Raw genomic sequence first — 18,553 nt, 5'->3', positions numbered from 1 at the left:
AACATGGACTGAGCTATCATTCTAATGAGAAGTTACGAGTAACTTAATCCTAGACATGATATACTTTTCATCTCTCTGTGTCTATTCTGTGTGTGAATGCTGTAGATACCTATAATAGTACCTTTATGTCTATAATAGTTCCTATGTATTTAGAGTGACATTGTGTATTCTGTAGCTATGCTTCATGAAGACCATTATTTCCACAAACAAATGATGGTAATACTGTAGCCAATGTCTGAGTGGTAGAGATGCTAATGATCTCTTCCTGAACAAAAGATATCAGTGAGTGCAGATGCTTATTACGTGTACCTAACAAGGCATAATATAATTCGACCTGTTGATTTATTTGACTATCATTTAGGGAACTGTAACTGCCATGGTCCTATCGTCCCGAAATCGAAGAGAGAAGGAAGACAGGATAGGAGAAAGCCAGCCGTTCCGAGAACAGACATTATCCCATAATAATAAACATTGCAAGAAAACAGGAAATTGATTTAACCTAAAGAAGTTCACAAACTCGTCCTGCTATCATTTGCATTATCATGGGAGACGGTTGAAGAATCTTGGAATTGATAAGAAGTACATTATAATTATTTACATGATATAAAACTTATAGTAATAGAAAAATTGATACCTACACTAGATGATAAAACGAAACAGGATAGAACTTCATGGAGAGCGAGAACATGTTGATTCAATATTTTATTCAAAATTGTAAGGAGACGAGTTTACATAGAGAAAAGAAGGGCGTAAAAAGAAAGAAAAAGAAGATTTAAGATTTTTTAAAAAAGGGGGCAGTCCGTTTCCGGGATAAGGGACAAATATTTGCAGCTGCACCTCGAAAAAATCTTCCATCTATTCTCTAAGAAAGGTACAATGATCCCCAAACCCTGAGCAATATCAAGTACCGCTATAGAAAATCTGTAGAGGGAAGCATCTTTTATATCAAAGAGAGATTGAACATAATATGAAAGATTTATTCGATTAAAATATACAGTGTGATCCTCATACCCAAGACTCAACACTCTATAAATAAGAAAAGGTTTCAACACTATAAGGTCCATCCAGTATAAATCTGAATCGATTAACGTCATAGCAGTAAGAAACAAGAGCACTGATGCTACTGAAGTCACAAAGTAGGAACAAATCAATTGATCAATTCAGGACACTATTAGGAAGGAGTTCTATAAATAAGAAAAGGTTTCAACACTATAAGGTCCATCCAGTATAAATCTGAATCGATTAACGTCATAGCAGTAAGAAACAAGAGCTACTGAAGTCACAAAGTAGGAACAAATCAATTGATCAATTCAGGACACTAGTAGGAAGGAGCATTAAAACACGAAGAATTTCTAACATCATCTCGCGTGTAGGTGTATGTCCCCTTAAATTGTACGGACAAATCTGACAATCATTTAGATCTTTTACAATGATGTCTTGGAGTTAGATATGGTATACCTAAATCACAATCGATTATGTACAATCTACTTCTAATACTTGAAGGTGCCAGTAGTTGGATAAATCCATTATTAATAACTTTATAGGTTTAATAAGAAAATCAACAAGAAAAAGATCTATTGTGTAGAGTGAAAAATTGACTTATATAATTTCAAGCCTCAATGGTTCACAATGGGCATCCAAAGTTGAAATGGATTAGAATGATAACGTTAAAAAAGCATGCTTTCCACTATAAAATCCGCCCCGGGCGGGAATCGAACCCGCGGCCTAGCGCTTACAAGGCAGACGCACTACCAACTAAGCTAAGTAGGCTGGCAACATATGGTTTAGTGCAGGTATATCACGCCAAAAGAGAGGAAACACAAAACTTCAGATTGGGGGAAATTACAAAGGGAAAATAAAAATATGATTTAAGCCATTGACAAAACAAACACAAGCAATATCTACCATGCTTCTCTGTTCGATTTTTGCTGAAATTTGCCAAAAATGCAGTTCACCACATAAAGGAAACTTTCTCATTCGATTTGGATCTCTATCCAATCTTCGAGGGCCCCGAGGGTTCCTTTTTTGGGGTTAGAAGGGTACTTTTCTACAAAAAAACTGAATTGCTAGTCTAGAAAACTCGTTTATTAGACGCCTAGCAGTAATACTCGAGTATGTCCACATAGTGTCTTCAAAGACATTGTGGTGAGATGTATATCCTCAAATTTTAATTTTAATTTTAATTTCAGATTTTTTTTTTATTATTTTTTTTTTTATGATACCTATACTTTTTGGTACTCCTCTCTTAATCCGACAGGAATCTTGATTAAACGAAAAGTTGAGTCAACTTTTAGTTTAAAGTTGATTCCAAGAGATTGTCCAAATTTGTTAATCATCAACTAATTTATTAGGATTAATGCTGACAAGGAGAGCAATAATTTTTCTCCAAATTTCAAGGTGCTGACAGGAAGGGTTTTTCGGTGGGAACTATTTTTTTTTTTCATTTTTTTTCTTCGTTTTCTTCACCTTCTTCTTTTTCTTCATCTCCTTCTTCCTCTTCTTCTTCGTCTTCGTCGTTTTCTTCTACTTCATCGTCTTCTTCGTCTTTTGGTTCTTGATACTTTCATCCTTGAGTTCTCCTTACCTATAGCTACTCAAAGCTTAAATTTATGTTAAGGGATAATTTTACGAGTATTATAAAATCACACTAGTATTACTATTACCATGTAAATTGAAATATTCATTGATGATTTGATTAATTTGATCACCAATGTTTTCCTGCCAGAATGAGACTGAAAAGTCCCTTTACTCCCGCAGTCTAAACAAGGTCTTATATATTTCATAGGTAAAGTTTACAAATGAACCTTGCTTAACTTCAAAAAAAAAAGAGAGAGAGAAAGCCAGCCGTTCCGAGAACGAACATTATCCCATCAGGATAAAATCCGACCCGGGCGGGAATCGAACCCGCGGCCTAGCGCTTACAAGGCAGACGCACTACCAACTAAGCTAAATAGGCTGGCAAAAGAAAAACAAAAGCTAAGGAAAGTATTTGCGGAGCCTCCTAAAAATGTACATATTTGAATAAATTAAACCAACTTTGATTGATGTTTCTTTCTAACTTACAATAATTTATTTCTACTTGATTATCGTAAAATTAAATATTATGAACACAATAATATAATAGGTAATATTAAACTATTGATAATATAATAAACAAAATTAATTTTTGGACGGATATGGGGTTAAAAATGCACGTATTCCTTATCTCGAGTACACCTAAGTACGAGGGCAGTAATATGATTTAGGACATTTATTGATCGATTATTATTTATAATTATTATTGTTGTACATTTGGTAAAATTAACCTAATTTTATAAACTCAATTAAGGCCTCCAGTTGACAATGAAAGGTAAACTAAAACTAGCAATAGGCTGCCAGAGATAGTAACTCTGTATTTATATCTTTTAATTTAAAACAGAAACAACTACTTACTAACTAACTATAAAAATAAATTTGTGCACCATATTTTGTTGCTGTGCAATCAAAAAAGACCTAGGGTCTGATTTTTCAAGAAAAATAATTTAAAACATGAAATTTCGCTCTAATTTTAAGATAGATAAAAAAATATATATCTACAATTCTACAAGCAATACGCAAATTTTATAAAAATAGATATGTGGGTATAGGAGTAGTATCTACTGAAAATAAAAAGGTACAAAAATACTGGGGTTTCATATGACCTCAGATAATAATAAAATTCTCTACCAACTTATGGAAAAATGAATGTATGAAAATGTAGAAAAATTGCATAAATTTTTACATAAAAATAGTATATGAAAAAAGTGTGGACGGACAAAAAAAGCACAACTTTGGTTGTGAAATAATAAATAAATTATAAACATGTTTGTTTTAGGACTTTAGGTACTACCTCCTAAAAACATACATACGAATTTCATCAATTAACGTATCTGATTTTATAATAATATTTCATCATAGGTATTTACGGGGCGAAAACTACATATATACGAAATTGAGTTCTATCCAGAAATATTAAAGCTATTTATAAGAAAAATCAGTACAAAATAATGGTATACAGTATAAATTAGACAATCTTATTGTGAGTTAACAATAAGACACAAAGCACTGCATCACTACATGAAAATTTGTTCGGACCTTATGCTAGTCTATGTCAAAAGGTTTGGAAAAGTTTGAGATCAAAATGTGTAAAAAAAAAAAAAAACTGTCTAAAATTATTAATATAATAATACATTGCCCAGATAGTCACCCATCCGGATACTAACCACGCGCAATACTTCAGTGATCCATGGGGAACTGGTGCATTCCATCGCCGCTCCAGGGACGAGTAAAAGCTTGGGATAGGTTTCACCAACCTTTTTTTTTAGCCCCTAACAGGCTGTTAGCCTGTTTAGCCCCTAACAGGCTGTTAGCCTGTTAAGCCCATGCAAATCAAATCGAACTTAACAGCCTGTTAGCTTAACGGTCCTGTTAAGCCTATATAAATCAAATGGAACTTAACACGCTGTTAAGCTTATACAAATCAAATGGAACATACCAAACTGTTAGCTTAACAGGCCTTCTAGAGGCTGAAAAAATATTGGTAAAACCGACCATTAGTCTTGTTGGTCAACAGTCAACAATTCAATACCTAGGCCGCGGGTTCGATTCCCGCCCGGGGCGGATTTTATCCTGATGGGATAATGTTCGTTCTCGGAGCGGCTGGCTTTCTCCTATCCCCTGTCTTCCTTCTCTCTTCGATTTCGGGACGATAAGACCATAGCAGTTACAGTTCCCTCTGTCAAACCTCTTAAAAAAACCCCTTCTTGACTTGATTTTCATTTTTTTTTTTATCGAACGTTTTCAGGTACTTGAGGGTGCCCATTGAGGCCTTCTCGAAATGAAGACCCAGGATTTGAGTGAACGTGGGGTCCCTGAAAAACACGAAGAGTAAAAGTGACGAAACCAAAGAAAGAAAAAGAAAAACTCATCACAGGAAATTCGTAAAATGAAAAAATTAGAATGAAAGAAGTCTGGCTGGGGGACGTTAAACAGGGAGTACTAGCCTGAATTTCCCTTGCTAAAGGAAAAAAAAAAAGAAATAGCAAAGATTGAGTGCGAAGGGCATCCACTCGTAAAATTTGTAGCCAACACCGAATTTCAGCCCAAAGCACCCCAGGGCTGATTGAGAGGATGACGAAAAACACCGACCCCGTCTGTACACAGGAAAAGGCGAAGAAAAAGAAGAAGATTGAGAGCATTATCATAAACGAAAGAATTTAGGTGCTCGGTCAACACAAGAACATCAAATAGTTTCTTTGGCCGGCAAATCAAAAAAAAGAGGTTTGACAGAGGGAACTGTAACTGCTATGGTCTTATCGTCCCGAAATCGAAGAGAGAAGGAAGACAGGATAGGAGAAAGCCAGCCATTCCGAGAACGAACATTATCCCATCAGGATAAAAACCGCCCCGGGCGGGAATCGAACCCGCGGCCTAGCGCTTACAAGGCAGACGCACTACCAACTAAGCTAACTAGGCTGGCAAAATAATAGTTTCTTTGGCCGGATTTTTCCAGTTCTTACCCAAATTTGGCAAAGTTGGTATATGCTTTCATGAAGAAGTGACTCATGTTTCTGTCATTGTCTGTCCACATGTTTCTTCTCAGTAGATCCTTGGATGGGAAGAATTCTGAAAAAAAGAGAAGTCAGAGTTTTTGCATAGAAGGAAGAACGGGATCATCGATTCTTGGGAAGCTATTTATTATTATTATTATTATTATTATTACTACTTATTTTATTTATTTGTATTATTATTACTACTTTTTTTGAGCAACTACCAACTAGAGTTTTAAAACACGCTTCATTATGAAATCACATGACCACTTGCCTTGCACGCGGGAGACCCGACTTCGATTCCCGGCGGGGTCAAAATATCAAACAAATTGCATCAATTTATTATTTTCCATAACCCCATTTTTTTTTTCAAAATCCTGTGTTCCTTTCCCCGATTCCCATTTTCTACTGCACGAAGCCTCATGCTCTGGGAACCGTTTTCAGGAAACCCAGGACTGACTGTGATTCCCGCTTCTAGTCTTTCCAACTTCCTCCAAGGAAACAATTTGAACAACAATGTACGAACGGCCAACACTCCCCAGATTCAAGTACAGGTAAGTTTGGCGTTTGTAAGATTTGGTTGAGCGCTATTCTTGCCCGGTCAATGTTTCGATGAGAAATACCAAAATTTTCGATGGTCAGTTTTTATTGCCAAAACACGTTTTGAGGTCCCCAGAGGCTAAATTAAGTAATTAGCAGAATATGTAGGTATTTTGGAAGTCTGAAATTTTCATTTTTGAACAGGTTGTCTTGGATGCTAAATAAAACAGAACTGACCAATCCTTCAACTCTGAATTAAAAACAAGTAGAGTTGAATTTTCCTCTTGGAAATGACCATTTCTGATGATTTGCCATCTTGGATTTCTTATGATATGGTTTAATACCGGTGCTATGACACAAAAAAAGGGGAAACAAGATTCAGAACCTCAAGAATCCAATAATTTCCAAAACCTTATCAACCTCCACTCAATACATTTCCAGGGCCAGTCCAATGAGTCTGACAACACAAGCTCCCCAAGGGACTCACCATCTCAAACTCAACAGCAACAAAATCAACAACAACAGCAGCAACAACAGCAAGCTGCTGCCCAACAAGCAGCACAGGCATTGGGTCAGCAACAAATCATCACTCTTGCCAACATACAGAATCTGCAAAACTTGATACCGCTACAACAACAAGCCCCGCAGCAAGATGTGAAGCCTCAGTTCAGTTCTCCACAGTTACTCCAAGTACAGGGTATACCCGGGCAGTTCATTCAGGTGGGTGTTAACAAGTGATGTGTCCATCCAGCCATAGGTTTCATTACCATTTGATAAAAGGATAAAACCTATTTTAGTTGGTACAAACCATTTCAACATAGAAAGATGAGCAAGAAAGTTACATTTTAATTGATTTTGGAGGGGGGAAAAAACCTACCTACTCAATTGTACTTTCTCCCTTGGAAAATGACAAAATTAATAAATAAACTGGTTTTCATTACAAAAATAATAAAAATAAACAATCCAACTTGCACAATCATTGCCAGTGGACACTTAACTTTAGTTCCCACAGTTGTTTCATCTCCTTCTTAAAATCCCTATTCCTCTGTCTTATTTCAGCAAGGTAATCAGCTGATTCAAGTGGGAGGCAGTAACTTCAACACAATCCAGCCGATGCAAACAGTTACCGTGGATGGTCAGGAAGCTCTGTTTATACCTTCGGCCCCACCTCAGAATCAGCATCAAACTCTGCAAGTACTCGCTGGACAAACACTCATCACTCCCAATGGTCAAATTATACGGGGCCCAAGCAGTGTGGTTCCACAGTATAACACCATGTCTTCCTTCTCTCTTCGATTTCGGGACGATAAGACCATAGCAGTTACAGTTCCCTCTGTCAAACCTCTTAAAAAAAAGAAGAAGAAGAAGAAGCTACGGTATTTATTCTATCTTTTACCATTAAATCAAATAGCACAGGATTCACAGGAAGGAAAAAGTACCAGTAAAAAAATAAAATGTCAATCGTTTCTTCAAATTAAATTGATCCCCAGGGCAAGGTAAACTTAGACCCTTGACAAATGGAGCATGTGATGTGTTCCAATCCACTCGACCCTCTATGTTTTCACCTAACTTACTTGCCTAACCTTGCATGCCTAGGTGTTAGGTGCCTAACACCTAACACCTAACCCCTTGCGAAAATAAAAGTTAAAAAAAAAAACAACTCATTCTGATTTCAGCCGGAACCAATTGACCTCTCTTCCCACCGCCTTGTGCGACCTCCCCCTCGAGTCGCTCCTAGTCTCCCACAACAAGCTAACCTCCCTCCCGGGGGAGCTGGTTCGATGCTCCACCCTGACAGAACTTAACGTGAGCTGCAATCAAATCACACACCTGCCCCCCTCACTCGGGCAGCTGGGGGGTCTCCGCTCCCTCAACGTGAGAAACAATCTCCTCCTAGAGTTACCAATAGGTGAGTCAGAAATTGACGTCATTCAACGAACGAATTTTAACTCGAAGGGAGCCCGCTGCAAAAGCACGAATTTGAATTACTAAAGTTAGGCCAAGTTAATGGTTAATGCCAGCCTAGTTAGCTTGGAGGGTATCACGTGAGCCTTAAAAGCGGTAGGTCGCGGGTTCGATTCCCGCCCGGGGCGGATTTTATCCTGAAGGGATTAGGCTCGTTCTCGGAACGGCTGGCTTTCTCCTATCCTGGCCTTCTTCTCTTTTCGCTCTCGATAGGACCTCGGCAGTTACAGTTCCCTCTATCCAACTTGAAAAGAGGAAGGAAGACAAGAAGAAAGCCAGCCGGTCCAAGAACGCACCTTATTTGTTTAGGATAAAGCTTGTCCCGGGTGGGAATGGACTCAAGCTATGTATCTAGGCTGGCCTTCGATTTTGAAGACATTGGATCATATGAATCAAGTTGTCTAATTTTAAATCTACATTTCTCGTTTCAGAATTAACATATCTAAGACTGACGCATTTGGATTTGAGTTGCAACAGACTGGCGAGTCTTCCTGTAGAATTCAGAAACATGGTCACCCTCATTGATCTAGACCTGAACCACAACCCCCTGGTCTCTCCACCCACCACGGTAAGATTTCGTAGATTCGTATAAGCCCAACACAACTTTTGGGGCTGTATTCCTCTACAACTACCTGAAAACACCTACTTGATCTATGGCGTATAATACCTCTTAGTAACGCTTTCAAATTTCCCTTGCTAAAGCAATACATAGCAAAGGTTGAGTGCGAAGGCCATCCACTCGTAAAATGTTTGTAGCCAAAACCAAATGTCAGCCTAAAGCAATCACCCTAGCTAGGGCTGATGGAGAGACTGACGAAAAACGCCGACCCCGTCTAAACACGGGAAAAGGTGAGGAAGAAGAAGTAGCGCTGTCGGACTGTTTTGACCTGGGAGTGCGAAGCGCTGCCGCGCTCTTTAATGCCGTGAATGATTCTAAAATCTTTTCTTCCCTCAGGTGTGTATGCGAGGTCGCGTGCACGTATTCAAATGGTTGGAGTTGCGCTGCGTTCGAGAAGACAGCAAGCGCGGCGAGGAGGCGCGCAAATGTCAGCGCAAACTGAGTGAGCTGCGCTTGCGCGGGCGTAACACCCTGCATACGGTGAACAGCGATAGCGGCTACAGCACGGGCCTCGAATGGCAAACCTCGCCTTCACCGACCACTAGTCTGTCCGCGACGCCTTCTAGTAATAATCTGAACCGATCTGATGAGGTGAGAATTTTGTTTGATAAAATAGAATAAAGTTTAAAACTTTTTTAAGAGGTTTGACAGAGGGAACTGTAACTGCTAAGGTCTTATCGTCCCGAAATCGAAGAGAGAAGAAAGACAGAATAGGAGAAAGCCAGCCGTTCCGAGAACGAACATTATCCGGTCAGGATAAAATCCGCCCCGGGTGGGATTGAACCCGCGTCCTAGCGCTTACAAGGCAGACGCGCTACCAACTAGGCTAACTCGTAACAATCAATCAAACAACTGCTACATTAGACACATGTGGTCTGTTGTCGTAACATGCCCAACCCGTAGTATATGCCCCTCATCAGATGGGCGATAAGGTGCTGGGTCAATACGAGAACACCAGAAAGTAACCCGTTGATATATTTGTAGTCGAAAAATGAGTGCAAATATTTGTCGATGTTGGGATTCGAACCGCAGTTCCCTCGGTTATAAAGTAAGCCTGTTTATTCATTTCTATTCATGTTCAGGGTTTGAACGACTCGTACAAGAAAAGAATGGAGAGATCCAGCTCAGAAAGAGAAGTCAACTACAAAGGACTCAATAATAGCACGAGGTAAGTGTAGTCGATTTCTAACTTGAAGTCCTGGGTTCGATATATCCATAGTTGTTTCTTTCCGAATATCAGACAACCTCCATGGCCCGAGTGGGTATGAAATAAGGATTGCACACCGGAGGTTCAGGGTTCAATACTCGGTAGAGTCGAAGGAATTTTTTTCGGTCCTGTGCTTAGAATACGGTGTGAACTTAGCCTCCAGGGAACAATTGAGTTGCGAATTGAATTAAATAACAACTAATGGGAGAACCAACCCCAGTGGTGTAGTGGTTAGCGCGGTGGACTTCGGATCTGGAGGTTGGTGGTTCGAGTCCAAGTCAAGTCATAAAATTTAGCGTAGTGCATTAAGCAGGGAACGAGATTTGTGACAAGCATTTATGCTTAACACAATTAAAATTCCTTTTTTTAATGGGAGAATCACCAGGTACAGAGAGATTAATGAAAAACTGGAATCGATTCCAATACAAGGCACTTAAAAATGCTGCGACACACAAAAAAGTTGTGAAGAGTCCATCTTTTTTATATCACAGATAATTCAAGAATTTCAAGTTGAACTTAATTTTTAACCTGTACAACTTTCGAACTTTAACCCTCGTATGTATGAAATCCAAAGATAAACTTAAGTTTAACTTAAGACGAACAATGTTGCCAATTTCATGTCATTTCTTGAGATAACTGGCTAGATTTCATGAAATTTGGCAAGATTTCCATTTCAAGTTAAACTTAAGTTTATCTTAAGATTTCATACATACGGGGGTAAACATTTTTTCAGACCTTCAGAGTTGTTAAGAGGAATTAAGGAGCGCGGTAGCGCTCCGCCCCGCCAAGTCAAGATTTCTGTTATATTCTCCGTGTATTATTTTGCAGTGTGGATGGAGGCAAGAACGGCACGGGTCTTAGCAACGGAGATGATATTCTACATCGGCAAACCTATCGGGAATATAAGGAGGCGTTGAAACAGCAGAGATCTCAGGAGAATGTGTACAAGAGAGGAAGCTCAAACTCTTCCGTAAGTGTTTTTTAAAAAAAAAAAAAAAAAAAAAAAAAAAAAAAAGGGGTTCCACCGCCGTTTTTTTTTCGTAGCGATGAAACAACTGCTACATTGGACGCTTGTGGTCTGTGTCGTAGCATGCCCATCCCGTAGTATGCCTCTCATCAGATGGGCGAGAAGAGACACAATACTTCCCATTCAGGTGCTGGGTCAACAAGAGAACACCAGAAAGTATCCCGTTGAAATATTTGCAATCAAAAAACGAGTACAAATTTTTGTCGATGGCGGGATTCGAACCCGGGACCTTCTGCATGGCAAGCAAGCGCGTTACCACTGGACCAACCGTGCCCCAAGTAATAACTATAACCACTTAACAGACTGTAAAACTAACTTGGGAAAAGAAAAATCCAAAATATATAAATTTTTAATTGTAAGTGATGTGATGCCATGTTTGTCAAGTGTCATTACACTAGCCAGCTGTGAGATCACGTTGAACGCAATAGTTACCAAAAGGTCACTGAAGTTGAGCAACGTTGCGCTTGGTTGGTATCCGGATGCATGACCATGACCATCTAGAATAGAATATACCTTGTTTATACTGCCAGAATGAGACTGAAAAGTCCCTTTGGTCCCACAGTCTAAACTAGATCTTGGTTATGCAGGCTGTGTGTGCACTCTGTCAACTATGCTACAGAGAAAATTTGGAAAAAAAAAAAACATTTAGACAATCGTGGGCTGCTGGCATTTCCTGGTCCCATTTAAGCCGGGTTAGGTTGTGAATGGGCGGGTAGCTTGAAGCCGAATGCGGAGTAAAACCTCTGTCACAAGTCTATTTGTTTAATAATTCTATTTGATAATTCTATTCTATTCCTCAGAACTCCTCCGAGTCTTCATCTAGTCCGAGCAGCACGGTCACCCCCGTTGCCATGGTAACCCCACCCCCCACCCACACTTCCAAGCCCATTACCACCCCACCACCCCAATCCAAAACCACAACCCCACCCCCCACACAAACCAAGCCGGTCCAAATGGTTCAACCTTCGCGGCCCGCCTCTCATCAAACCACGCCTGAAGCGAACGGACATACGGAACCTCTTTACATCAAACCTGTGGGTCCGGCCCTGGTGACCCCTGGGATGAATGGGAGGCCTCCGACCTCACCTTGGAGCACCCCGCCTATGTCCGTGCCTGACAAGTTGAACTTTACCATGAGACGGGAGTATGATAAGGCGAAGGAGGAGGCGAGCCTGGTCAATCAGCTTAGACATGTGAGTCACATTTTGGGGATTTTAGTCGATAGTTTCCCCCCCTTTTTTTTTTTTTTTTTTTTTTTTTTTTTTTTTTTAAGTGCTTTTACCACGAATTGTTTGCGCCCATCGAGAATTTTCACCCACACCATATAGGGGAAGGATTACCCCCCTCTTGCAAGATAACGCCACTTTTTTGGATACAGAAAGGGTTGCCTGGAAGAGACTGACAAGAAAGGCCGACTCTATTTAAATAGGAAAAGACTTGGAAGAAGAAGAAGAAGAAGAAGAAGAAGAAGAAGAAGAAGAAGACAGCTTTGACCTCATGTTGCCGGGAGTACAATGGTTTTATTGGCTAGGTTTGGGGCAGTTCTTATCAACATGTTGGGTAGCATCACCAAAAAAATAAACTAGGTACATAATAAGTAATAAGGTAAGAAAGTGGATTGTTTAACAATGTACATGCCTAATTAATAAGGTAAGAAGGTGTTTTCTTTCGATCAAAAAGAAACTCAGATTTCTAAAATTACATAAAATGGTGGCGTAGTGGCGTAGTAAAACCTGCCTCCGTGGCGTAGTGGTCAAGACGCTCGCCTGGTAAACAGGAGGGCGTGGGTTTGATTCTAGCCGAGGTATGGGATTTTATCCTTCTTTATTTGAGATTTTGACCACATAATAATGGAGCTCTAAGGGTTAGGTGGTAGAAAACGCCTCCGGCGTTAACCTCGCCCAGTGGTTACCTTCCACTCAAGAGTCTATTATTATTATTATTATTATTATTATTATTAAATGGTCTTATAATTTAATTATCTAATATCGTTTTGTTTTGTTTCCCTTCGCCAGAACATTGAATCAAGACTGAAAATGTCTCTCCCGGAGGAACTGGGTCCTGCGTTGAGTGACGGGGTCGTTCTCTGCCACCTAGCCAACCATGTGAGACCCAGATCAGTGGCCAGTATACATGTGCCCTCTCCCGCAGTGGTAAGTGAATTCCTGGACTCACGCTAAAATTGAGGGTTCGATTCCTGGAATCGGGTAAAATTTCGATACTGGACAGTGTAATCGCTTCCTAGAGTTTTTGACAAAATTTCGTTTTTTCCCTTAAAAAAAAAGGGTTTGGATAGAGGGAATTGTAACTGCTAACGTCTTATCTTCCCGAAAGTGAAGAGAGAAGGAAGACTGGATAGGAGAGAGTCAACCGTTCCGAAAATGAACCTTATCTGTTTAGGATAAAATACGCCCCGGGCGGGAATTGAACCCGCGACCTGGCACGAATGGCGCGCTTAAAAAGCAGACGCCCTACCCTCCAAGCTAGCTATTGTTTCATTACAAATTTTCAACAGTAAATGATTTCTTCAAATCAAATTGATCCCAAAGGCAAAGTAAACCTAGACCCTTGACAAATGGAGTGTGCCTGAAGGCATGTGATGTGTTCCAATTCACTCGACTCCTATAAATGGGCCTCTTATAATATGCACACCATTCTCATTTGATTACAGCCTAAACTAACAATGGCTCGGTGTCGAAGGAATGTGGATAACTTTCTGGAGGCCTGCAGGAAAATTGGAGTCGAAGAGGTAAGTTAATGATTCTATGTCTTATACCCGCCATTCACACTCAGACCGTCTGACAGGTAGCGGCGGTCTGTCAGGTGTTCTGAACGCTCAGACCGTCTGACAGGTGGCGGCGGTCTGTCAGGTGTTCTGAACGCTCAGACCGTCTGAAAGGTGGTGGTCTGTCAGGTGTTCTGAGCGTGAGTGGCGGCCAATCCTGCTATAAGGGGGAGAGGGACAAAAAAAATAATCTCGTGATGTGAACTTCTGGTAGCAATAGGAACATTTTTTCGTAGCAAATGTTTCGGTACTTTCGTGTACAAAATAAGTGCAGCTCATCCAATCTCAGTACCGCGGTGGACTTCGGATCCGATGGTTGCCGGTTCGAGTCCAAGTCTAGTCGTAAAATTCACGGCACGGCGCGGTTGAAACCTTAACACAATTAAAATTTGTTTCCTTTTACTTATTATATTGTATCATAATTATGTATGTGTTAATCAAGATCATAATTAAAACAACGTGTAAATAACATCTAATGTGACTGTAACTAACCATCCTTTTGTATAGCAAGGTTGTTTGAAATAAACATTTCTCCCTCTGACTAACTCAGACTTTAATTTTCCTTTCTTTGGTCCCTCCTATCTCTGTACAATGGCAACCTTCGGCCGGGAATCAAACCGGGAACCTCCGGTGTGCAAGTCGAGTACCCACTCGGCCACGGAGGTTGCTTAACTTCTATGAATTCCATGTTGAGTTTCGACTATACTGTGTCGTCCACAAAACATGTATATACTCGGACTTGTTGCATGAGGTCAGACAGACTTGACGTGACATTCACTGTACATACTGTAGAGGTGCACCCTGTATACCAAGCATGTTAAGCAACCGTGAGCCGGTTCAGTAAATGGTCAATGTGTTGTCCGGAAAACGTTAAATTTTCTATTGAATGTTCAGTACCTACTTCTTCACTATTAAGTCGTATTTCGTATTATAACACAGAATTGTGTGATCGTTATTTAATTTGTTCAGTATATGTTGAAATTATTGTGAGATCGTGTCGAATACTAATGCAGTCAGCACTCACGGGCAGTTCTTAACAAATGAGGTTCAATAACTTTGCAAACCCTGTATATAATTAAAATGAAAATAAATGAAAAATACCTCGAAAGTAAGAACCATCAGCTCTGTCTCTTTTCCAAGACATTCTGTATAATCTGTATATACTTCAATTTCTATTTACACGTAAAGAAGAAAAAAATAATAGAAAGTAATAATAAATAACTAAAAAATGTAGAAACTCTCTCTTTGCTCAAACATCCTGTATATTTAAATAACAAAATTTATCGTTGGGCGTGTGGCACGGTTCTAATGTTATTCTGTGTTTGGCTTGGTTACAGGGTGACCTCTGTGACCGCGATAGCATCGTGGACGCCACCCAGGGGAGTTTGTCCACCCTGTCCAACACAGTGACTAGATTACTAGCGAGGGATTCGGATTTGCGCGACCACCCTGTAGACCAGGCGAGGGAATCAAATTTCACCCCCTATGACCTTGACAGTTCCCCTCCCAATGGGAAAGTCGACCTGGAAATTTCCCCTACCAAAGGGAAATTTGACCTTCAAACTTCCCCTAATGAAAAATTTGTACTTTCTTCCCCAATTAAAGGGAGCTTTAACCTTGAAACTTCCCTGACAAAAATATTTGACCTTCAAACTTCTCCTACTACAAGGAAATTTGACCTTCAATCTTCCCCCAATGGGAATTTCGACCTTCAAACTTCCCCTACTTCTAAGTTTGACCTTGATAAAGCTCCAGGCGTAACCGGATTGGCTACTGAACAACAGTCGACTTGGTTGTGTCTGGGAGGCTTTCTGATGACGCTTGTAATCCTTTATCTTTTCCCTTTGCCTTCTCCCTGAGGATCTTGCTGAACATTTTGACATTGGTGGGGCAACTAGAATGTTTCAATGACATTTTTGATTTGCCAACAATTGGGTATGGCTAATGAAAATATTAAAAATACACCCATTCAATAAAATCATTCAAAATTTACCATACCTAAAATTATTTGGTGTTTTCGTTGAAAAATTCTAGTTACACCATTTTTTGACAACATACACCATTATTTGACAGCAGTTTGATAACTGACTAAATACCATTTTATCATATTATACTCAGAACTTTTACTACTTACTTACTACATATTCCTTATCTTGAATATTCCATACTATTTATTATATTTTAATCTAAAAAAAGACACTATAATCTCTGGTTTTTTATTTAAACAAAGAAGTCGAGAAGATTATGCATTCTTAAATTTCATTTGTTTAGTTTTTTATTGAAGGTAACAACTTTATTTTTCTATTCCAAAGCTTAGTTTGTAGATTTGTAACTTAGTGCTCTAGTGACTACCATAATAATGTTTAATTTTAAAATATTTTAAACCTATTTATTTAAATAACTATGATATGCATTTAAAGGTTAAGTAATCATATGTTTAATTTTAACCAGACAAGAAAATAATCAAACATGCTTTATTTTATTTATTTAGTTTTGAAATTACATTGTGAATTTTAAAATATTTTGAAACCAGTCACCTTTGAAAATTATGTTGCTAATCCAACTATAATGTTTCATGAATTTTATGAGCCAGTATATTCTAAAAGAAAAATGTTTTTAATTATTATACTACCCATAGGTATCCCATATGTTTGATTTTAAAACAATTGATTTGCAAAATTATTAAACCAATGATACTTGTGTTTGATATAAAACTTTTTTAAAAGTTATGATGTTAATTTTAACAAAAAATCGTTTTCATAAATGTAAATTTTCTTAAGTGCTTTTTCAAATTTTATTTTTTATACTTACAAGAAAAAGACGCAAAATAAATTTAATTTGAACGACTGAAATCAGTGAACTCCCTTATTCGAAATGTTGAACTCCAAAATTAATTTTTCCCCTACCCCTATTATTTAAATTATTTGTTTTATTTTTTCTAATCCTAAAGACAATATTGAAATCACTCTGAAACCTTTTGATCTCGCCTTTTGTATTATTTTCTAGCATTTCGTTATTTTCATTATCTACTTTTTTTTTCTAATAACAAAATAATCATGATCATTTAGGTACAAACTTTAGGTACACTGGATTGTTTTTGGTACCAACTAGACGGACCTATAAGAATTTTGTACCTTGATTTTCTTCATAGCTTATTAGAATAGTACGAAAATTCGCCTATATTTTTGTAATATCACATATTTTTTGGATTTTTGTAGGATAACATTTACACCCATAATAATCAGGGACTTGATGTGCATTAAAAAAAAGGACCATTTATAATATTGGTCAATTTTTTTACAATTTAAAATTTAAATGGATATCTTAAAATAATTTCTTCGTTACATACAAGTAGGATACATTTTCATTTAAAAATTCAAATTTCAATTGATTAATTTTTGGCATTTAAGGTTAAACTACTTAGCAATTATTACGTCGATAGAACTTAATTTAATTCATAGACACATTTCCTGTATGAAATGGGCGGTAATATTGGTAAGTTGAAACACTGCATTTTTCACGAAAAATTTTACACTTTGGGTGCAGAAATTCTTTGTATTTTTTGGCACTTTTATACTGCGTGGTGAGTAAAAAGTGTAAAAAAATCGCTACATCGATTAATTAACCCCCATAAAAAGTAGATTTATAGTCAATAGACGACATCCATGAAACTCTGTTTCTTGTTGAAAATAGGCTTCAAACTCTTGACGTTCGCGTGCCTCCCGGCATGTTAATAGACATCGATCGAGTTTTTTTTTCACACCGGAGTTTTTTTAGGTCAAATATCCTTCGCGTCTTCTTATTAAAGAAAAAAAATAAATAATAATAACATTTTCACTCTTTATTTTTCAGGTCAAAGACGGATCGAACCCTCGGCCATGATGTTAGCAGTCTATCAGGATAACCCGAATGCTTCCTGGGAAGTCAAGTGCGATCATCGTAATGGTATCAAACAATATCAGAACGATAGGTAACCATGAGAGGTATTTTTTTTTTTTTTTTACAAAATTTTACGGGACAACGTCCCATTTATTACAATAAAAAAACTTAATGCTAACAATACAGAAGGAAAAAAAGCATACAAAAATGAAAAATAAAAAATTAAATAAAAATAAAATAGAAATCAAATTACAAGTTTACCTATACGCTAATGAAATGAGTATTTTTATTGAGGATACAATTCCATACCTCGGCTGGGATTGAACCCACGCCTTCCTGTTAACCAGTCGAGCGCCTTGACCACTACACCCCCACAGGATACTCAGAAAAACAGCCAAATTAGCAGATACAAAACGCCAAAACCAAAGAAAACGATGTGATCAGATTAGCAAGAGCCAGAAGAATTTCTTTTTTCATGGTTGGTTACGTCCCACGCAATGTTGCCAAGCGTCCCTACGCTTTAAAAATTTGAATCTCATTATTTTTCCCGCGCACACTTTGGGGACGAATTTCTTAGAGAAGAAATACTTTTTTTAAAAAAAATCTTTTCGGATTATTTATTATTTTTGACGATCTTTACGAAAAAAATACATTTGGACAGTTATATTTTTCATGAGAATCATCAATTTTCAGTCATTCCTATATTAAAAGACATTTCATTTTTTAATTTTATTTTACAATATGGAGATATAGCAGAGATTATTTAGGTACAAAAAATGGCCACTCTTTTTATTTCATACTCCCATTTTTTAAATATTCTAGTACATATCCTTTTTATTTATATCTTATTTTAGGCATTATTTTATTTATTAGTATGCTTTTATTATTTTTACTTTATATTTTGTCCGCTAGGGGTAGTTGAAATATGCGTCAGTGTTCCAATTAATTTACTTAAATAATTAAT

General features: G+C 38.1%; 1 protein-coding gene and 1 long non-coding RNA gene across 2 annotated transcripts; both read left to right on the top strand.

Moving 5' to 3' along the window:
- The first annotated feature begins 434 nt into the window (after positions 1–434).
- Positions 435–1,527, top strand: LOC113468427. The gene is made up of 2 exons (XR_003392180.1): positions 435–1,042; positions 1,201–1,527. It is a non-coding gene; the product is annotated as an uncharacterized LOC113468427 (long non-coding RNA).
- Positions 1,528–5,989: 4,462 nt separating this feature from the next.
- LOC103511613 (leucine-rich repeat and calponin homology domain-containing protein 1) lies at positions 5,990–16,830 on the top strand. Its single transcript, XM_026825326.1, has 13 exons — positions 5,990–6,121; positions 6,474–6,827; positions 7,167–7,384; positions 7,524–7,548; positions 7,752–8,016; positions 8,504–8,640; positions 9,028–9,282; positions 9,774–9,859; positions 10,727–10,868; positions 11,726–12,118; positions 12,941–13,078; positions 13,597–13,674; positions 15,048–16,830. The coding sequence occupies exons 1-13, from the start codon at positions 5,990–5,992 to the stop codon at positions 15,567–15,569; spliced, it is 2,745 nt and encodes a 914-aa protein (XP_026681127.1). The 3' UTR covers positions 15,570–16,830.
- The last annotated feature ends 1,723 nt before the right edge of the window (positions 16,831–18,553 follow it).

The sequence above is a fragment of the Diaphorina citri genome, unplaced genomic scaffold (assembly GCF_000475195.1).
Source record: "Diaphorina citri unplaced genomic scaffold, Diaci psyllid genome assembly version 1.1 scaffold731, whole genome shotgun sequence".
In the NCBI taxonomy this organism is placed as follows: Eukaryota; Metazoa; Arthropoda; class Insecta; order Hemiptera; family Psyllidae; genus Diaphorina; species Diaphorina citri.
Note: the sequence above shows the minus strand (reverse complement) of the source record. Positions and strands in the feature narration are given on the sequence as shown.

Bases quoted from the DNA above. Each gene is read 5' to 3' on its own strand.
- LOC103511613 (XM_026825326.1), top strand. From the start codon at position 5,990: ATGCTCTGGGAACCGTTTTCAGGAAACCCAGGACTGACTGTGATTCCC. The intron at 6,828-7,166 runs GTGGGTGTTAAC...GTCTTATTTCAG, and splicing joins TACCCGGGCAGTTCATTCAG to CAAGGTAATCAGCTGATTCA. The intron at 13,675-15,047 runs GTAAGTTAATGA...GCTTGGTTACAG, and splicing joins GGAAAATTGGAGTCGAAGAG to GGTGACCTCTGTGACCGCGA.